The sequence below is a fragment of the Glandiceps talaboti genome, chromosome 3, assembly GCF_964340395.1.
Source record: "Glandiceps talaboti chromosome 3, keGlaTala1.1, whole genome shotgun sequence".
NCBI lineage: Eukaryota > Metazoa > Hemichordata > Enteropneusta > Spengelidae > Glandiceps > Glandiceps talaboti.
In genome coordinates this window covers 23,011,864-23,035,384 of record NC_135551.1, presented here as the reverse complement: position 1 = coordinate 23,035,384, position 23,521 = coordinate 23,011,864, and the positions used below count along the sequence as shown (strand labels likewise).

General features: G+C 35.8%; 1 protein-coding gene across 4 annotated transcripts in view; it reads left to right on the top strand.

Moving 5' to 3' along the window:
* Nucleotides 1-2,162: 2,162 nt before the first annotated feature.
* Nucleotides 2,163-23,521, top strand: part of LOC144453892 (uncharacterized) — a 37,600-nt gene continuing 16,241 nt past the window's right edge. The window contains exons 1-6 of one of the 4 annotated variants that reach the window (XM_078145243.1): nt 2,163-2,219; nt 11,243-11,539; nt 13,083-13,246; nt 13,623-13,851; nt 17,792-17,937; nt 21,763-21,846. In XM_078145243.1, coding sequence (XP_078001369.1) covers nt 2,171-2,219; nt 11,243-11,539; nt 13,083-13,246; nt 13,623-13,851; nt 17,792-17,937; nt 21,763-21,846 — 969 coding nt within the window. In that variant the 5' untranslated portion in view covers nt 2,163-2,170. Of the gene's footprint in view, nt 2,220-11,242; nt 11,540-13,082; nt 13,247-13,622; nt 14,026-17,791; nt 17,938-21,762; nt 21,847-23,521 lie in introns of all 4 variants that reach the window. The other 3 variants (XM_078145242.1, XM_078145240.1, XM_078145241.1) reach the window with 3 other exon arrangements.

The window sequence follows — 23,521 nt, the reverse complement described above, 5'->3', positions numbered from 1 at the left end:
TAAGTTAGGCCGTAGATCCACCACCCCACCCCTTCTAACTAAATTGGACAAAATTGAAAATAATGTCTCAGACGGCAGCACAATCAATTTCAAATCAGAACGTAGTTGCATGGATGTACACGTATCTAGGTCTCCAGATCCCCGATTGCATCCACGATAGTAGTAACCCTATGTTTATGCATAGCCGGTATGTAGTGGGGAAGAAAGTAGTTGTTTTGTTGGCACTTTAATGTATTTTAGTGTCACGCATTTACAATTTGACGATTTTTTAAAATAGGAATATTTGTATTATATTTAGGGGTACAAAACAAACCCATTAAAAGTACAATAGTTCAGTGTGATGAGAAGTAAAATGCCCCCCCCCCCCAAAGCAAAATAATTTAGTTTTTTTTATCCTACATTGAACTATTGATATCACCTCGAGTAAAACTGAACGACACTCTTCTTATTACTTACAACATGGTACCCAGAATGGGTTGGAACCGTCCGCAATGCACAGTAAGAGGTAAGTGGTTTAACCACTCGACCACCATAGCCCCAGACTATACAACTTAGCGTCGCCAAAGGCGTACACTTTAAATCTTGGAGAGCTGTTTCATAATTTTTACATGTCATCACATATATAAGACCGGGCCGAAACTTGTTTATCATTCATTGATTGATCAGTGCATCACAGTATTGCAAAGTGCATCACAGTATTGCCCACAGTAGTCTAGTTCCAAACTGGTACAGTATTTAATACGTATTAAAAAGTTCATTACTCTACCAGTAATTAAAGTAATGAAGTTTTTTAATACGTATAAATACTGCACCAGTTTGGAACTAGACTATACCCACAGTTATGTGGAGGATAAGATTCATTCACAAGAACTTGAATGGTCAAATTACAATTAAACATTCAAAACATACTAACAGCATCTCAGACCAAAAGTGACAATAAAATGTCAAAAGCAACAGTACTGCAGTTAAAAGAAACACGGCTAAAATACACTGTCATGTCAGAATGGATTGGTTGCAACTGAGCACATGGGGGAATAGATGAACAAAAGTGCCGATGAAAATCAGAAAGCGAGGAGGTGAAAATAAGACGTTGTATACCAAATGCAAAATAAAGGTACATGTACTGTAAATAAACGTCAGCTTATACCTCTATACAACAAAAGATACAAAGTACACATCAATAAAAATAGTCTAAATATTGAATTGTAGGTGGTCACATAGTGCGGGCTTGATGGCCGGGTGTAAAATGAACCATACGAATGTGAAAATTGAAAACAACAACAAAAAAACATAAACATTGAATACCGTAACGACTCATATGTTCGTTTTGTCATTAGAACGGTGGACCAACCTTGAATTGAATCTTAACCCAAACATATCACTTTAATATAGCCTTCATGTGACGAATAACCATAATTATTTACGTTCTGCTATTACTTATGCATGGCTGAAGACACAATGTGTGACCATGGCAAGGACCTCTACTGGACAATGTCATGAAGAACAAGTTTCAACTTGGTTTTTAATGTTGTATGTGCAAGCTCTTTAGTGGTCTGAGGTACAAGACACAAGCACTCACAATGGGAAATAGTCTCCAAGTTTATTTTTAAAAATCAGCCAAAATTTCACATCCAAACACATTGCAAAGGGGGAGATCCACGGATATTTTTTGAACCGTGCTTCAAAATCTTGATAACTGTGTTTTTACTTTTTGCAAAATTTGTTTTGAATGGATATCTAATTATAAAATTATAATGATGTAATGACAGGACCCGGCTCTTTTTTATATAGTCTCATTCCATCTCAAAATATCAGCGACTGAGATGAGATGAGAATAGAAACAGAAATTCCCAAATTTGTTTAGAACCAAATCAATAGTTCTAATTTTAATTTAGGTAACTTATGTTTGCATATTTTACTCCCAAATTAATGGCTATGTTTCATGTTACAATGTTGTTGGTGATGCTACATGTAAACGTTGTAGGTGTGTGGTGTGTGTATGTGTAAATACTTCTTACGATATGCTGAAGAATGTAACATGCAGTGTGGTGCCCTGTCATCGAATCTGAATCTGGTTAGCATGCGAATCGGAATAATCATTTTATCACGCGAGATCTCCCTCAAACCGAGACGGCAAAACCTAAATGCGCATGTCATGACGTCATCCATCATGGCGGACATATCGGCCGAGCCTGAGGAGGGGGTCCCCATTCATGCAGGTAAAAATTAGAGTTGTATGTCTATGTTTCTATGTTTGATCCATCGCTTTTTTCAATCTTTATACACTTACGTTGATAACGAGATTTTAAGAAAACCCGTGGATCATTTCAGAACGTGAGTAGAGGTAAGTTCCATCACCGGCTTTTACTCCTGATCACGGAGAGTTAACCATGGGCAGTCAATCAAATCGTCTGTGGTACATGTCTGTATGTCCATTTGGTGACCTCGGCTTCATAATATATCGTCGATCATGACAGTTAACGATACCCATTGATAATATTTTCTAACAAGTTTAATTATACCATCGCAAAATTAATATTTGTTTCCAGACGTGATAATTGAATCCACTTAATTGTTATGCTCGACGTGGTTTGGGTTGACAGATCGTATTGTCTTTTAACGCCACTTCACTTCAGACAAATGTATTGGTCCTTTTCGTTCAAATCATGTGCTACAACGTGTCTGGATTTTTGGCCTTTGTTTTTCCAAACTACTGTTTAGCTTATGGTTCCGATTGTGTGTCCTCTTTTCGCCTCCATTTTTCTATTTTGTTATGTTAATTGGTAGCGATGGTCGACGTATTGAGTAATGGACGATGATAAAAATGTGTGGGATGGGTGGGTCGCTCTTGTTTGAATATTGTAATTTCATGATCGGTCACTCGCTCCACGCATTCCAAGTTGATAACGAATTAGTGTACGTCAAATCATAATCCGCTGATGATATCATTGTTTTTCTGTAAATTGTACCCGAAACAATAATTACGACACGATAATTTGCACTTCCTAAACACGTACAGACGTACATGCAGCACAGCTCCCGGTGAACCCTACAAAGGATGTTGGGAGTCTGTCTTCATGATAAGGATGATAATATTGATGGCGACTTGTACGCGATATTTCAGATTTACAAAACGTATCCTGTCATACCATACTTTATGTTCATATCATGAAATGATGCAGCAAAATATAGTTTTTGAAATTATTGCACATTTAGTGGCTCATTAATATTCAAAATGACTACCAGTTTAGCAGTTACATTTGGTCATATGATCAATTTTGATTGTTGCCATGGAAGATGTTTCCTTCTCTCATTCAGTTTATCACACTTTTGCATTCAGTTTCACACCCAAACAATATTTCTAGCCAAAAATTAAAAAAAAAATTGTAGATGATATTTAAAAAAATGGCATATTCATTTTTGAAGTTATGCTTATGGATGTGCAAGTAGCTATGTACTACCAGAAATACTTCTGTATAAGTATAGTGTAGTTGTTGTTTTTTATGTCCAAATATGATAGAAAACAGTTTTAGAATTTAGATTTGTTCAAATTTTATGAAAATTTGTCGTAACCATCCATGAGTTAACATAACCCTAAAGATTTAAATTTGCAAATGAAAAAGACATATGATATTATGAATTTTGATTTGATGTGAATTAGAAAAAAAAATATTGAACAAAAAGTGAAAGAAGTTTTAGAGTCACTGATTAGTGTTTGTATGGCTGTTAAATATCTTTGTATTTTGTCTTTTGTCTCTGTGTAGATTTGTATGCATATAAGGTAACATAGGTTTCTCTGCAGACACTGTTGACATTGTATAAACTATGACCAAGTGTTGTACACACAAACTATCACTCACACCTGCTACTTCTGTATTCATGTCATTATCGAATGTTGCTTTGAATTTGTAATTCTCACTTTTTTTCAAACATTTCTAACAATAGCTTACAGTGACAGCCTAGAACTTATCTTAGTTACCACTGCAACAGATGGATTAGACAGAATGATTCTTTAGATTTTGGCAAGAGAGTGAATAAACCAGCATATGTGCATTACCATGTGTCGTGACCTAGTAGGTCATAACACATTCCTAGAAACTTAGTATTCCTACATGTAACAGGAAGGAAGTAGCTAACATGTATGGATTGAATTTCTGTATGGAAGTATGAGAATAGTTAGTAGTATCTTATTTGCATAAATGTGAATTTTATTTTACATATGTAATCACATAATTTGCATTTATTGACAATATTTGCATAAACAATTTTTAAATTCAATTGGGGGGATGAGTTTTTTATTGTCACAGAACCTGTTAAAAAAAATAGATATTAATAATAATTATTCTGGATATTCATGTATTAAAACAACACTTTAAACTTCCATATATGCCAATACATGTAATAGTGTACAGGGGTTAAAAGTGTATAGTTGTCAAACTCTAGCATCTTAATTTGCATTAAATATTGTAGTTTTGCTCACATGATGCAGTATTTTGCACAGATTCAACATCATGACAACATTGCTGTGTGTATGTCAGCCATTTTGTTTGCTTCACTGAAGTACTGCACAGTTTCTTGTGAAACACAAAAAATTGGTGTTGGCGTATCTCTTACTTGACCATAAGCAAACTCAGTTTTTTTTGTTTGTTTTTATCCACAATGAAAATGTTGTTGTTCAGTAGTCTTAGAGGGCATGTCTATTATGTCACACTGGTACTATACACAGCCTAATAAAAAGAGACATCACCATCATCAATATATACAGTATCACCATCAGGGCTCAAAATGAAGAGTAGTCCTGTGTCCACAGACCACCAATTCTTGTCATGGGGCTACCATACATTTAATTTGCAGCTGGTAGCCTACTCAGGCTATCACTAATTACGGTGGTATATAAAGTACATACAAAGTTAAACTGAGACCATCAACTGATAGTTTTAGTTTGCAAAAAATTGCCATCTGAGACCAGTCTCAGTTTGCCAGTCTCAGACGGCAAAAAAAAAAACCATCCAGCTGAGACTAGTCGCAGTTCAGAAAAAATCATGATCTGAGAGTAGATGGCAAAAAAAATCAGTCTTTAAAGAATCGATCTGGGACAGCAACAAAGATGACTCTGTTGTATTTACAAATGTACTGTATTTGACACTATTTAGACATTAATGCATTGTTTACATTCTATGGTTGCATGAAATACATTCTAGGATTATTTTAAGGATGGAAGATTTACATACATAAGGTATTTCAATAACATAGGAGTACAAGACTGCTGATCACCATCCTTAGGCGAACACTTTCTGCCCACTAGGACTACCAAAGAAAAGTCAACAGTTTCAAGCCCCGCACCTTCATCACCATCACCATTAACATTAATTTATTAAACCACCAACATGTGTCATTGACCTCCACCCTTAACCTCCTCCTAGTCGTTGTCATCCTCATCCTCATCAGCATAGATATATTCAAATAACACACTTAAAACAATAATCTCAAGACTCATATAAACATCAAAATCTTGCAATGGTTTCTGACATACCCATTTGTTTCAATGGCCATGCCACATTTCAAACCTGTACTGTATCTACAAATGTAGGAGTCATTTATCTAATTTAGGTTACTATGGAAACATGATTTGGTGACATGATGTAAAGATTTATAGAGTGTCTCGTATCCTTTTCAAAAATGCTCTCTGGCACTGTACAAAAACAAATCATAGGTAAGCTCTCTGGAACAATTACATGTTGTTGTGGGAAATTAGAATGTGAGGCATACATTACATTGTACAACAAGATTTATTTCAACCGGATCATGTGTAATCAACTTGATTATTGTAATAGACAGTCCATAAGGTGCTACAGCTACACAGACGTCTATGGGTGATACAATGATTATCAATCAGAAAGACTGATTTCTAGTATCTAGGTAAAGGTCAAGAAAGGTTTGGAAATAAAATTCAGAATGGGTATAAATTGTCTTCATGAAAATGGATTCCAAGCCTTTTGTGTCATTTCTGAGTGTCCTTTTGATGAAGTGAAAATCTTACTCCAAACCACTTCATTCTGTGTAGCACCCTTATGTGAATTCTTCAAGGGAAGACTCTGTGACATGTCTAGAGTATATGAATTGTAAGTTATATTGTTTAGTTTGTATGGTAGACTACTAAAATTCACCAGAAGAAATTTAACTTCAGTGCAAGGGTGTTCAACCTTGTAGGGTCTAAGATCTAACCGAACATTGTCTCCGTAGAGTGATTACTACAATACAATACAATGCAGAGCAGGTATGCATAGTACATGTACATGTATGGTAGACTGTTGAAATTTAGCTTGAAAAATGTTACTCTTGCTAGGGTGTCAGCCTTGTCCCTAACTTCCTCCCAACTCTTTGACTATGGTACAGAAGAGGTATGTACAGTACTAGGCGTATGGTAGACTGTTAAAATTCAGTAATTTTACTCATGCTAGGGTGTTCAATTTTGTCTGGAACCTCATCCTAACTCCTCAGGCTGATAACTATAGTACAGTACAGGTATGCATATAGTACTGTAGTTAGAGCTGGCTGTCAAAATTTGGTACAGTATTCAGTAATGTTACTCTGGCTAGGCTGTTCAACCTTGTCCCTAACTTCACCTCAACTCTTTCGTCTGATTACTTTAGTACGGATTAGCTACATGTATGTGAAGTACTTGTTGTATGGTACCAATAGACTGTTATAATTCAAGATGATAAAGTTTACTCTTGTTAGGGTTGTTAACCTCATTAACCCTAACCCTACATCCTTTAAATTATTGTCAGATTACTATGTTACAGAATAGGTATGTGTAGTACTTACAAGTACTCTTGACTATTAAAATTCAACCCTAGGAATTTTTCTCTCGGGTGTCAGCCTTGTTCGTCACATGACCCTGTACTGTGCCTTCTGACAAAAAACAAACATTTTTGCTGTAGGTCCAAATGATAAAAACTTTTTCTTTTTTTTCTGAGTTACCACATAGTACAGGGAAAAAGCAAATTGTTGTATGTCACATGAAATTGCTGTGTGTGAAATTGTACAAAGCATAGTTGTAAGGAAATGTTTCGCAAAACAATATAGAAAAAAGACAATGGAGAAAAAGTTAGTCTATGGGTGTATGTACATGTATGTCTTAAAGATTCTGTTGAGTTTGAGTTATTTCTTAAGTTTATGCAACATGAATTTAGATTTAGTAAATGAAATAAATCAGATCAAACTAAATCTCTGTACCTGACACAACACGACCTGTAGCAGTAAACCAATCAAAAGGTCAGTGTGGCATAAAGCTGTAAACTTGCTCACAGTGACACTCTCAGTTGCAAATTGTTGGGTCAGAATCAGTGTGCCCTCAGGCTCTATAATATAATGATAGCCAAATTTTGTTGTTGTGAGTCAAAATGACATAAACTAGCATTTCTTCTGAGTCACCCACATAGTATAAGAGATATGAGAACACCGAATTTTGGTGCATCAGTAGTAGAAATTGTGTGTGTCAGTGGTGCATCAAATTGGCTCAATGGGTACACTCCTGCACTGACCCGATGGACATTTTATACATGGCCGTTGTATCCCGGATAGCTGCACAAATTTATGTGCGTTTGATCAACAAATAGAGTTTGTAATAGGAAGAGGAAAACAAAACAAAAATCACAGATGTCACTTTCTAAATCTGATGTATTGCAGTGTTCTTAACATAGTACATTATTTATGATTAAGTCAGGTTGGGACAAAGCCCATGGGTTGAAGGTCAGTGCAATGTTACAATACATGAACACAGGCATGTAACTAATAACACAGAAATATTTTATGAATATAGTGGTGACATCATTCCGAAAGCTAATAATAATGTAGGTTAGTTTATTGTGTGAAAGGCTACAGGCCCATAGAGCATGCAAAAAAACTAAACAAGAAATTGAAAAAAGATGTGAATTAATGTGTCAACCTAGGAAAGCTAATATGTCATACAATTACAAGTTATCCATTGACTGTCTTCTCTCTCAAGATCTTTTATGTTCTGATTGTGAAAACAAGTAAAAAATCTTTGATTTGAGCTGAAGACATTTGAAAATTAGCCACTCGATTCGAGTCAATATTTACAAATTTGAAGATTGCACAGTTGTTGAAGATTTTACTGAAAAAATAGTACATGCAAACATACAATGTATTTGATATATGAATTTCATCAGTTTATGAGGGAGAAGTCGAAGGATGAAAAATTCAATATAATGTTTAGTCAGGCAGCTAAATATTTTGTAAAGTTGTGATGGAGTATCCCCTGACATTGATTGCATTGCTAGGCTCAAGAGCAGAAAATTGACAAAATTTAAAATTGCATAGTCTGTGATCATGTCCACATTTGAAGTAAAATATTTGAACAAAATAAAAATACTGGTATGTGATGAACACTGAATCTATTTAGAAGGAGGACCAGGTGTGTGTGTCAGCACAGTATGATAGAGTGGTAATGTCATCCACAAAGAGGTAGGGAAAGTGAGAGTGTTTTTCAAATTTATCAGTTCTCAAAAATTATTTTATAGATAGAATGACTCAAAAATATAAGTTTGTGGTTAGAGCTATAGACATGTACTATGGTATATATGTAGATAGACATTGTCAAATTAAACTATTATTTCAAACACAGCCTAATATGGATTCATAGGTGCCTGGAACAGTGGAAGCTTGCATCACTCTCTAGCATGTATAGAACAACAACAACAACGTGTTTAGACACCTTGGTTGATTTCTGTGCATACAAATCATATTGCATTTTGGGTAATCTGCCATGCTGTGTGTTGGTCGATCTCTGCGCATACAAATCGTATTGCATTTTCAAGGGTAATCTGCCATGCTGTGTGTTGGTTGATCTCTGTGCATACAAATCATATCGCATTTTGGGTAATCTGCCATGCTGTGTGTTGGTCGATCTCTGTGCATACAAATCATATTGCATTTTGGGTAATCTGATGGATTGGACATGAACAGCTTCCTTCCTTTACTCCCTCAAGTTCAAAGTGTCTGGTTTTAGTGAATATGATTTTCACTTTGTCAGTGCCAACAGAATGTCCTGGTGATTCATGGTTTGGTAAGGTCACATGTTCTGAATAATGGGTCAATCTGTTGACAAAGACTGAAGTGTAGTACAGTCAAAAATGTTAGGTAACAATTTTAAAGTTTGTGTTTGAAACAAAAATTTAAAATCGATATATTGGTTAACACAGGTAAATTTTCATTATTAGTAGGTGGACTTGATTCCATATTTTCAGTAGTGTGGGTAACTAACAATAATACATGTATTTCGAAATGAAATCAAAGACTATAGTTAGTTTGGCCCTTTGAGGAATAATGTGCCCCGGAGAGATATTTTAGTGAATATCAAAGTTCATAAAATCTCTCCAAACTTTGCCATCAAACTTAAAGCTTGCTTAGTTCTTTAGAAATAATAAAAAAAGAAATTTGGGTTTCACCACCTTCAATCTTATTTTTCCATATTTGGCGGCCATATTGGATTCTAAAATGGCTGAAATTTGATAACACATTTACCTTTATTTAAATAACCTGTACTGTGATCCAAGATTTTTGTCCTTGAATTTTACTGAGAACGGGTTGGAGTTTTCTTGAAGAAAGTGACATTTCATGTTGAACGATGGGAATTTATGATGGATGGTGGATGATGTACATCATCATGATGTTACATGATGTATAGTAACTGATACAAATTTACATCACACAAATTCACCAAGGTTAAAGAGAGGGTTATTTTTATGTACAATGTAGCATGGTGATTGTTAGTATGTGACACACTAACAGATTACTTAAGAGCAGTATTAGTACATGTAAATAGTGATGTGCAGTAACATGTATGTTTTGTAGATGACAATAGATTCTTAATTTACATAACAATACAATTATTATTATTTTTTTTTTTTTTAATTTTTGTGCTGGAATTGCTCTCAGCGATTTTTTGTTATTGTTACTCTGCAATATTGTGGAAACCATGACAGTTGATATGATGTCAGAATGAAATCTATGGTAACAATAATTTACTAACATCATGCTAGTATTTTCTAGGCCAAATACTTACGGGAATGTACTTATACATGTAGTGTGGTAGAGGAGTAAAATAGCGAGAATAAACTACATTTGTACATGTATACCAGCAATATATTGTGAATTGAACAATAGGGTACATCCCTATAACCCATATTGTGTCAACAATAGAACTCGCGGTAGAGGGCATTCAGATTTATTGCTAGAAATAATTATCACACAAATGGTATTGTATATGTTTCTTTTTGCGTCATTCCTTTTGTTCATGATGTTGGATGATATATACAGAAGCTGTTAGTTTCAGGTATGTTATGGGTCTGTGTTGGTTTCACTTTTTTTGTTGTCATGTCATGTCATTGTTTTGTAAGGCCAAATTTCAGCGCCATTTGTGATTCCTTAGCTCAAACTTTGCTGGGTTTCTTGACAGTGTTCTCTCATTCTCAACATATTCTTACGAAAGCACCCAACTGTTCAGTATTGAAACCTAAAATGAGATTATATTATGATGATTTCATGTAGTCTTGTAAGTTGTATTAAGACCAAAATCTGTGCTTGGAAGGTGGCTGAACAAAAGCCGAGGATGACAGTACCTCTGGTGCACCTTGACAGTACCTCTGGTGCACCTTGACAGTACCTCTGGTATACCTCGACAGTACCTCTGGTGCACCTTGACAGTATGTAACTTAGGTGCACCTCGACAGTACCTCTGGTGTACCAATGTATCTCATGCAGGCATGCCCCAGACAGCACCTTTGGCACTATGTGACCTGTTGTCACTTTTAAAGAAAGCAGAATTGCCCAAGGAACTAGCAACTACAGGTAGACTACATGTTATGTGGCAATGGCTCAACACACATAGATAATTCTAGGCGATAAAGATTGCATCGATCAGAACACATGATTATCTGCTACTGTCCACAGACACTGATTTCTTGAAATCCACATCACATATGGGGAAGGCACTTACATAATCTCTCACAGCAGGTAGATTTAATACCCTGTAAGAATCTGCACACATTTTCTGGCTGACACTTGAATAAGGTAAAATATTGAATTCGTTTTCCTGTGCATACTGAGAGAACATTATCAAGATAAGCCCAAAAAAGGTTCTCAGCCAATGATTGGTGGATTCGTGCCAGTCCAGATGAAATTCATACTTTTCTAAATATGTTTATTTTCAATCTAGATACATCTCAAGAAATGGCATCAGAAGACACACTAACAGAACTGCCGGGTAGACCCGAGACAACCACAATACTTCAAGACAGCGACTCCTCTCCTGATTTGCCGGGTCGATCAGAGACAGCCATGATAATGCAAGATAGTGGTGTGGATTCACCAGATGGCGCTGTCCCGGTAACAGATGAAGAGATGCAGTCGTCCACAAATGATAGTAGTGGTAAAGATTCTAGCAGCATTGGTACAAGTAGCCCGTCTAAATCTAGTGTATCTGCTGATAGTCCTAGACACCAACCCAGACCTTGTGAGTACTGAGGAACTTTTTTATTCTTATATATTTACTCCCCTGAAAAAAAATCTTCAACTTTTGGTGTCACTTTGTTCAAGGATCCCGAACCCATTGTCAAGTAAAATCAAGAAAAAATCGGGGATCGCCATATGCATTTCTTTAACAGAAGTTGAAATACTTATACGGGGGAAATTTAAAAGATTGTTCATTTCCTAGAAAAGAAGACGGTGAACTCCAAATTTCATTCTTTACTTCATAATGACCAGGAACAAGCTTTTATATGACAAAGTTTGATAGATGTAAAGATGTAAAGTTTTTTTTTTCATGTTTGTCCAGCACATGTAATCTGCAGATCTGGGGGGAAAACACAAAAATAACCCTCCCTACTTCAGTGAAGACAACTGCAAAGCCAATCATGAACAAGCAAATGACATCTCTTGTGTTCTTGTGTACCTCGACAGTACATATACCTCTGGTGCACCTTGACAATACACAGTACATACACACTTGGTCAAAAGTACTAAATAAAAAGAAGTGTAACTGCCATAAATAGTAGACTGAGTGAGAGGTTTGTTGAGAATTAAAAAAAAAAAAACGTCTTCGCACCACTTCAGTCAAAATGTCCTGACCAGAAACAGTTCTTTTTTTGGCCTAAAACTTTTGTTTTTGTGCGTTCAACTTAAATGCATGTTTCCCTGAACATTATTTGTTGAGATATTTATTTCTCTATCTGAAGGGCAAGTAATCTGGTTGAAACTTCAAGCATGGTAATGTGTAGATGTTTATTGTTGGGTAGATTCACCTGACACCTGTTCTCAGTACAGCTTGTCCTAAATAACTGGTAGTCTAAACATAAAACAAAGACGTTGTTACCAATTACATTCCCACTGTGTACAAAACATTAAATCTGCCACTACAACTGTGGCAATTAGTATTTCAAGCTGAAATATTATCATTGTGTACAGGCTTGGTAGTCAGATTTGTCTAATATTCTGAAGTGAACTGTTTAACTTTCAGCTACAGTTTTGTTTTAATCTCCATTGGTCTAACAGATAACCACTTTTGTGGAGTTGTCTCCAAGATATGATGTTTAGTAGTTGATATGCCCTGGGCCACTACAAACCCTGCTGATGACAAGGGCTGCTATTTATGTGTCCTAAATACCTTGAGGTATTTTACTAACTCAACCAAAGTTAGGTCATGCCTCAGGCCTGTGTGCATTGACAGAGGATCTGGTAGTATCAGTGGCAGTAAAATATTGGTTTCTGAATCATAAAATTAAACAACTCAAACTCCAAAATGTTACTGTACTTTTCACCGTGTCGTATTTTTCAAATATAAAATAGGTTTAGTAGTATGTGCAAGTACACAGATTTGGGTTTACGACATCTTACTTGAACCACTCTTCTAAAGGTTTGCCCATAAATCATGTGAGACAATCACAGAGAACCAGGTGCATGACTAAAGTGAGCATTGAACCATAGTACGGTGTATTGTTGGTACTGTATACATGACACACACAATAAAGTCAATATTGGTCCCCCCTCCTTTTCAACAGTTTTGAGTGAAGCAGCTTTGAAAGCTAAACTAGAACAAGAAAATACTGTTAGAGAGAAACAACAAGATGATAAAAAGAAAAAAATAGAAGAATCGAAATACAAAGATCATAGTCGAAGAGCTGCTGTTGAGGAAAGACGGCAAAGACTTGAACAACAAGACAAGGTGAGAATTTGTTTTCAAACTATTTTCAAACTAGGGAGTAAATGTGATGTTGCAGACAGTGTTGAAGACCCGAGTGTATACTATTTTTGTCTCACTGATTCCGAGCCTCGGAGGGTGGACTTTTCTGCATTTTTTCATTTATTTTGAATGTAGAAGACAGTACTGTTGTCACTTGAACAATGGTAGGAAAAGTGTGGAATTATAAACCTAGAACTGAAAAACCTGAATAATTATAGGTCATTGACCTTTTTCATGTAATTGACAAAACACAGTCACCTATTATATCCCATAATATTGTTATTGAAACTATTGATAGTATAATAGTACAGGATGTGGATTGAAACAACAAATCTATGTTTACCTTGAACTGTTGCAGGAACGAAAAGAAGCTATTCTAAGGCGCTCCAGAGAACGTTCAGAAACTGCAAAAGAGGCCCGTGACAAGAGACGCTCATGGACAGGAACTCCCACGTATATTGGAGGCGGAGGTGACAGGCGACACAGCGACCAGCTATCACCCGACAAGTCACATGGTCCACCAACATTCTCATCACCAACGAAAAGATTATCCACATCAGTGTCCAATGTTGCAACCTCTGGCAGTGGTATGAGTAAGCGCCTGTCTATGTCTTCTTCAGCGCTCAACACAGCTCGCACACCAAGTCCTATTCACCTGGTTAGGTTACGCGGAGCCGATCCCGATGAGCTCTACACGGTTTACGATACCACATCCAGGCCAATGAGAGGACCTCACTTAGCCATCTCTACTACTAGCACTGGTGGTGTAGATAAGCCTATGGGCTTTGCTTCTTCTACTTCTACTACTTCGAGATCTGTTGCCCCTCGATACAAACGATGGCGTGCCTCATCTCCATTAAAGCTTAATAAGTCCACAATGCCGACAGGTTTTAATGAATAACCCCAACTGTGTCCATGCATGCTTTATTAAATAATAACACAACTTTTTTAATAGTTATTTAATCATGTCTTTCTATACTTCTTATACTACACTTATACACACTGTGTGTGGACATACATGTATGTGTGTATTCGTCCCTCACAAGTTGTCCATGACCTTTTAACCTTGACAACTGCCTCGACTTTCTTGTACATGATGCATGTCATGTTGTTGTCTCTCAGTTAGTGCATGTGACACAGATCTGTATTCATTAAACCTTTATAGAGGACTGTCCTCATTGCATGCCAGCTGTCACTCTCCCCTCCCTCCCTCCTTCTCTTTGTATGTCATTTCAATCTTGTAAATCTCCAGCTTCTATCCTTACTGACGCTTTGTAACCGGGTGGCTTGGTGTCTGTAACGTATGGCTGGCAGTATGGTGCTCTCTAACACAACAAAACCACATTGCACCCATTGTTTATTGTTTTGTGTGCTGGTTTGTTCAACATAAATGTCAACAAGTCGTGAAACAGGATATTATGCTTTGACACTCCCCAGCAAGATATATCTAATCAGAAATAGATCGTCTCTACGTATTTACATATTATTGAAAGGTACATCTGAAGAACTCTGTGGCCAACATTAACAATAATACAATAAATTTAGCCATTAAAAACCATTTTACAACCCTCCTCCCAATAATCTAATATTCCATTATATCCCTCATATCACTAGTAGCTCCCTTCATTTTGCTAGATGTCCAAAACAGTGTGGTAAAACATTATATTTGACTCAGTGTTCTTCAGTCTCCCCATATCTATAAGCCTAGGATAGGAAGGTAGGATGAATTTGGCCTAGAGGACATCTCACATTATATGTGACAAATTATTCAGATCAAACTCTCCCTTTCTATCTAATAGTAATACTGTATCTTATGAAAATGCATATGTCATCGATACTAAATTAGATAAAAATTCATATAAATTGAAGAATTTCTAGATGAAATTTTACTTATCAAGTTAACATAAAATTCTTTCTGTGGCAATACAGAGTCTCGAATTCTTTCTTTCCTGGTTTTAAATTAAAACAGTTTCTCTCCTAGTTGGAGTCTTTTTGATATTCCAGAAATGTCACAGCATGTCATATCCTGTATGTTGACCTTTGACCTCTGAACTTACTAGCAAAGCAAAACACATTCATATCCAGTACAAGGCTCTGTCCATGGCTGTGTGCTCATTGCCATTCATCAGCTTGTAGTCATGACAACCAAATGAAGGCTTGCAGTCATGACACCCAAATTTGTCAGTTTGTAGTCATGACAATCCAGTCAGTGTTTGTAGTTATGACAACCCAATCTTTGTTCATATTCATGACAACCACATCAATTTTGTAGTCATAGCAACCAAATCAGTACATGTTGTCATGACACTAATATAAAGTCTGACAATATTGGTATTAGAAATTTATCGTATTCAATTTTTTAGATCAACTTAATGTAAATCCTTCCATAACTACATTAAAAGTTCGTTGGAAATATCGTGGGGGAAAAACAAAAACAAAAGCAAATTGTGAAAGAGCACTGCAGCGGACAGATTCGAAGTACTGGATCATTATTCCATGCTTCGTGTTGTTATTGTTAATGTCAATTTATGACATTTTGTGGTGAATAGTTTGGTTTTGCTGTTGTTGTTGTTGTTGTTGTTGTTGTTGTTGTTGTTTTTATTGTGACATTGTATGCAATAAGTGTTATGTGTTTTTTTTGTTAAGAGTGATGTCGTTGATGTCATCTATTAAGTGTTGTATTTGTTGATATGTATGAAGAATGTTGTTTTTGTTGTTGTGTTTTTGTTGTTTAGTACGTAACACAACAGAGGTGTATATTTCCAACTATGTCAGTGTGTTGTCAGTAGGGAAATGTTAATCATAATAATAATAACCATAAATCTATAATCCAGATAAATTCAGAAAAGTAGCATAACATCTTAGTACATTGATTAGTAAAGAAGTTTGTTTGATGTCAAAGTTGAGTATCAATTTGTCAAAAATGAAGGAACTGTCTGTGTGTATGTAGACATGGCATTGTAAGGATTAAATATTGAAAGTTTCTTGTGTTGGATATCTGATTTGACTGACAATTTTAAGAACTCACAACGTCTTCTTTTTTAAGCCTTAGGGGCATTTATCTCCAAATTTGTTTTTCATATGCTAGTCATTATAACAGCGAGGATTAGAACTACACAGCCACTAACGTGTTGCCATGGTTATTGTAAAAAAAAAATCCAGAGCTTTATAGTTTTCGAGCAGTCAAGCAAATTCTCACGGGCAGCTACTTCATTGTGATGTTAACCATAAAATTGTCAAACCACACTTTAGAAATATTTATATTTGGCACTTACGTTATTTTTTCAGTAGGGTCAAACAAGCATCACCTTTGATACATGCTGACATGGTTAATATTTACTGAAACCCAGCCAGCATTTTTCAGGTTCAAACTCAGATTGTCGTGATATTAAAGAGGCATATGAGCTAACAACTTGGTCACCGACAAACCCCCAAACTTACACTATGAAGTATAATTTAGTATTGTACTATTCGTAAACTGACAACAAATTTGAGAAACACTGTCATTGTTGGTTGTAGTTATTATTGAGTGTGATGTCATCGATATCTGCTTATTGCTTGTAAGCTGTCATTTAATAGTTTGTTATTTCTTCTCTATCACCTCATTCTTGCTTATACTTTTGTTTCAGCTCCTATGCCATATGTTATGTATGTCACAGGAGCTATTTGTTACGTCAGCATGTGTGTTAAAAATGTGTTACGTTTTATGTTATGTTTTATGTGGTAGGTCACTGATCTTGCGTCACTGATATTATAACCTTGAACTCCCTAAGTATATAGTGTCTGTGTATTGTTCATCTCTGTCTTAATGTGATATGATTCTGAGATTGTCTGTTAAATTTTACTACTGAAACAAGCTAATTAATTCCCAACCATTCTGAATACCTGAATGTCACTCAGAATTCAGAACAGGTGCCTAACTGTTTTAAGTAAACTGTGTCTGCATGGTAAGCAGATCTCGTCAAATTTGTGAATAAGAAGTTCTTATCGCTAGATGTCAGGATTTAGTAAGAACCACTTTCAAGGAAACCTTTCCTTCCATTTATTATGAGCTGAAAGGGGACAATGAACTGAAATAAAAGTATCTATGCCGCTACTAAATTACCTGGGAGGGTTTATGTCTCGGATGAGGACTTGTTTTTGAATAGTTCCATAGTAAGATAATTTGAGTAAGATATCAACATCGTTATCTAAATAACATTAAACCTTGATTTTGTAGGATATTTAGTATAATTTTCATAAAATAGTATGCAAACACATTGCAAATGATAATAATGATAGATTTTCACATGGAAACAACAAGAATTGACATGGAATCAGCAAAATTTCTCCCCTAACTAAAATGTCAACTCTAACCACGCACAGTTCCTATTTGTGGCTGCAGGATCAATGACCTTTGTGTTGTTGTTGTAGTTGTTGTTGTTGTTGTTGTTGTTGTTGTTGTTATTGATGTTGTTGTTATTGTTTGGGATACATGTTATGTACACTGTCATGTAATGTTACTGATATGATATGATGTTGTCACAGATTCACTACGACCTCACTCCAGTCAGTCTGACTTGGGTGTAGCAAGTAGAACACCCCCAGCTGGATCACCGTCGTCACGCCAACTCAGAAGTCGCAGTCTGGACAGAAAGCTGCCTGTCAGTAAAAGTCATGAGAATATATCAAGGGTAAGTCGACCATATTATTAATTTTTTTTTTCCAAACTGTAGGTCAATGACTCATGTGAAAGATGTCAAATGAGTTTAGAATACTTAGTCTATATGTAACAGATGGTTCTTGCTAATATGTTGTATTGTATTGTACATGTAGTAGTAGGTACAAAAGACTTTGGCTTATTTCATAGCATATGTCTACTCAGAACAACACTGTAGAACACTGCACTGAATGTACAATTATTTGCACATTTGTATTCAAGCCAGGGAGTTATGGTTATGGCTTGCAATAGGGTCAGAGTCCCTAGCATAATACTGATTTGTGTCACCTTCAGTCAGTGGACACTGTTCTACATATGTTCCAACTTCCAACTAGAGTGATAGTGATATGTTATTGATTCATATGAGTACAAGTGATAGGCAATTCTTGACTAGAGTATTGTCACGTCCAGATAGCTCCTCGTACTTTTGTACAGGGCCAGTGCGAATACATTTTGCAATTATATTTTTTAACGATGTTCACAGAGCTTTAGTTTTACCTTCAAGACAGACTGATAGTACAGTTAATTGCCAAACCTGTTTTGGCAAATTTTGTAAAATGAATATACCCAAACATACCATATGCAAGAACATATACTACTATTATCAAGACCCTACGCATAGTTCATGGCATATGATTGGTTTTGCATAGCAATGTTGGGCTTTACAGGACTTAAAAGGGCTTGCTTTTGAGAGGGGAAGCTATTAAAACTTATTTGTTTTCTAGTAACTAGATGTTGGTAAAATCATAGACAGTGGAGGGGGAAATGGGTAGACTTTACCTTCCTTTTAGCCTGTTTACATCACTCTGCGATTTTGCGTCATTTCTCACTAACCGCTTGTGATACTATCAACATGAAGCCATTCTTGTAGTTGGAAAATAAGCAATCAAACTGATTTGTCACAATGAGGAGTGATAACACTATGTCAGACTATTTGACTATACTCAAATGAAGTCATTATGTAAATGAACACTGAAACTGATTGGTCACAATGGGGAGTGATTACACTATGTCAGACTATTTGACTATACTCAGATGAAGTCATTATGTAAACATGCACTCAAACTGATTGGTCACAATGGGGAGTGATAACGCTACATCAGACTCACTATTCAAATGAACTTGAAGTCATTATGTAAATGAACACTGAAACTGATTGGTCACAATGGGGAGTGATTACACTATGTAATACTATTTGACCATATTCAAATGAAGTTATTATGTACATGTGCACTCCTTACTCAGATGAACACCTGGCATTAACAACAGCATAATTTGCATATAGACTAACATGTAAATTTCTACAAACAGGCATGCTGAAAACATCCATTAGGGGCTTGGCTAAATTAACAGGTTGACGCTGATAGTGTGTGCATGAATATCACAAGCAGTTAGTGAGGAGCACAGTAAGATCACAGATCACGATTTAGATAGGCTACCTTCCTTTATCCCTCGATAAAATAAAAAGCTTCTGATGCATCCATCAGTAAGATGTCTCTTCTGTCTCTGTATACTAGAATTCAAATTTTAAATCTTCTCACATGCAAATACTCTCCTTGCAAAGTATCAAAGACATTTTAGTAAATTAACTTTTGAGAAGATTTGAAAGTTCCAAATTATATTTAACCTATTCAGTACATGAGACACTATCTTATTCAGCTCGTGGTATACCAGATGTGTTTGGTAGAATAGGACTTGGAATACTAATATATGTTCATGGTTTATAACATACACATTTTGCATAGACAAGTGTTGTTTAGAGAAACAAGTTGTGTAGGGTACCATGTGTTTGGTGACTGATAGAAATGTGTTTTTTTAATAGATAGTTTAATCATGTCATGTTCACTACCCTAATCAAAAACCCGTCTCCCTAGCTTGGACATACATTTATTTTGCATGCATGGTTCTCCCTGTGCTGGTTTGCGATTAATATTCATGAGCATTATTTTCATGAGGTACATGTACATCTGATTCAGTATTCACTAAGGTAGAATATGCCTTGGAGACAAATTTTACTGAAAATCAAAGTCCTGTAATGTCTCCAAACTTTGTCTGGTCCTTTTGAAATAATGAATAAAATTTGGGGTTACAACTTGTTTTCAAGGAAAACATCAATCTTTTCCTATAGCGTTAACACCAGTGTGCCCTCTTACTAAGGCAATTTGACATGCCACTGACATACACAATTTCTAGTGACGCACCAAAATTTGGTGTTCCCCTACATGTATCTCTTACTATGTGGGTGACTCACGAGAAATCCCAGTTTTTCTCATTTTGACTCACAACAAAATTTGGCTATCGTTAGAGGGCACACAGTCACTGCGATTAACACAATATTTGGTGGCCATATTGGATTCTAAAACGAATGGCGGTCATGTTGGATTCTAAAACGAATAAATTTTGGTATAATTTTTACTTCTGTTTCAAAAATTTGTACGGTGAACCTCGATTTCTTTAATTGATTTTAACTGGAAATAGTTTGGAATTTTCTTGAACAAAGTAACAGCAAAAGTTTATTCCCAAGGTGCATTCTAAATTAAAGTATGTTCATTTTGCTGATGATCCAGTACACAGTTTTCATGACATAAGGAACTGCACTGTCTGCAGTGTTTTTGCTAAGGTTTCCGAAATTTGGTTGTAGGTAAATATGGTAAAGTTTATATAGGTTTCCATTCTTTGTACAATGATTTTATTATGGAATCTCAGTGAAATACCTTTGGAGCTCGGGTTGACTTTACCTGCTTTATATTAAGTTTCCATATAAAATTTAACGTACATTTTTAGTATGGAACCTCAGTACAATATATTTGGAACTCAAGTTGATTTTACCTACTAACCACCCTTAGCAAAAATACTGGTCTGATTGTGAGGGTAACTTTCTGTGGGTGCTGGTTGGTAACGACCATTGCTTATCAGTATAGGGAGAACACTGACATACATACATAGTACATGTATATCCATCATACTACCCTCTTACTTGCCTTTCAGTTGTTCCCCTTTACATATTAACATAATGTGCATTTTCTCACTGTGTACTATTTCCAAATAGATTGAAATGTAATTGACATCATAGTTGCGATAATACATAATTTACAGCGGATTTCACAAAGTACCGTTCAGCAGCTCGGTTTGATGCAATCATGCAGAAATCAATAATAAACTGCACATGCTACACTTTAAGATAGCAAGATTGAATGAATACAGTTTCTTGAATGAATTGATGACATCAAAATTCAAATTCAGATGTCAAAACATTGGCACCTGCATATCTGCGTCTGGTGCCGTACATACATTGGTTTAAGGGGTTTATTTCAGTCAGACTAAATGAAGCCATGGATCTTGTAGTGTAGTGTAGTGTAGTGTACAAATGTAGTGTAGTGTAGTGTAGTGTAGTGTAGTGTAGTGTAGTGTAGCATAATGTAGTGTAGTGTCGTGTAGTGTAGTGGTGTGGTGTAATGTAGTGTAGTGTAGTGTAGTGTAGTGAAGTGAAGTGTAGTGTAGTGTAGCGTAGCGTAATGTAGTGTGTGCAGTTTCTTATTGATTTCTACATGGTTGTATCAAACAGCTGCTGAATGGTAGTGTCAAATCTGCTGTACATTGTAGTCTGTGATAACACGAAACGTACCATTTTGAAATGTATATTGTATTTCCAATTAGAAAGATTATACCTTGCACAAGCATGTGTTATGAAAGTCATTGAAATTCTTGAAGAATTCCTTCACACAGACACCAATGTTGTATTGTTGCACCTTTAATTTAACATTCCCTTTTATTTTGCTATATTGAACTGCATGGCTAGAATCCCTTGCTATTTAGGAATTCACCTTTCAACTCCGATATACCAAGTCACTTACTAACCAAAATCTATGAAAGCACTGGACTGGTAAGTAAGTAAAAGTGTACATTGGTAGTTAGTGCATTTATCATTAGTATAAAGTACTAACAAAATAAGAAGCACTTGATTGTAAGGTCATGCTAGCCACAAAGTAGACTATCTCGCTGCACTTGTAGTGGACGGCCAGACAGAAAGTCATAGAAATCATCTTTCATTTCCATTGCATAGCAGGTGTTGGTAAGATTACATTCAAGAGTAATACTGCTCATTTCATGTTAGTGTTCACTGGCTCTTTTTGATACAACCATGCAGAAACTGCACATGCTACGATTTAAGATAGCAAGACTGAATGAATACAGTTTCTTGCAACATTTTGTCAATGAACTAATATGTCACCATGGAGACATCAAATGCAGACTTTGAAACATTGGTACCTGCATGTCTGCAATCTCTGCATTTAGTTGCAGTATATTTAAATAGTTTGTTTCATTTAAACAAAATTTAGCAAAAAATTGTAATCTTGATATCATAAAGTATGGAATGTGCAGGTTCCTATTGGTTTCTACATGGTTGTATCACAGAGAGCCAGTGAACACTAACATGAAATGGGCAGTACATAGATCACCTTGTATAAGTATTCTTCTTGGTTGCCTAGCTACCAACTACCCTGCATCAAAAATTTGAATATGCAAATGTTAAGCATATTATATTTCACACCATCTAATGTAACATAATAAGACTGCACCCTTATGTAAACAGCCAACTCCAACTAATCTATTCTTAACACCAAATGTACAAAGCTGAACAAAGCTTCTAAATAGTTGCAAAATAACAAAAAAATTCTCATGAAATGCTATTATTGTACCAGTTACAATCATTGGGTGAAAAATTCACTGGTCGTCAGATTTGTATATTCAGTTGGAGTGTGTTTTGTCTGTTGACAAACACAATGTGTTGCCTTTGTGATCACAATGCAAGCTCTTTCCAATCCCAAACTCCAACCATAACATATAAAAATTTTCTTATTTACATATTCATTTAAAATATTTTTAAACTGAAAGCTTTGTGATTTAGTTCTAGAGAATAAAGAACTGAGCTGTGAAATAAACAAGATGATAGTAATTGATAATGACACTGTATATTCAATTGGGGGTTGTCGGTGGCCGAGCGGTTAGCTCGTACGCCTCTTACCTCTGCAGTCTGGGTTCGAACCCGCCTGGTGTCGGCTGGGTTTGATTTAAAATTTAACCAGGTCTGTATGTAAGAAGGGTGATGCTCAGTTTGACCCTGCCGAACAACGCAGGTTTTCCCCGGGTACTCCGGTTTCCTCCTGCTTCTTCAACACTAGGGCACTAGGGCGCTGCTCTTGCGGCGACCATTCAAAACAAATTTCCGAATTTATTTGGACGAATAAAGATTATTATTATTATTATTATTATTATTATTAGCCAATTTGTATAATATTGACGTTTTCGCTAAAGACTTATTTTCTCTAATTTCGCTAGAAAACAAAAAGGCAAAAATAAGTAGTGACTAAAATGCTTTTTTGTACATGAACACAATGTACCAGTCTGGTAATTAGTAAAAATTAGTATTTAAGAACTAGCTGAAGACTGTAAAATCTCAAAAAATTTCTAATACAAGCAGTAGCAAAAATATCGAGGTTTACAGTATTGTAATCACCTGTGCTGATATTGATAATGACAATCGCATCGGTACACTT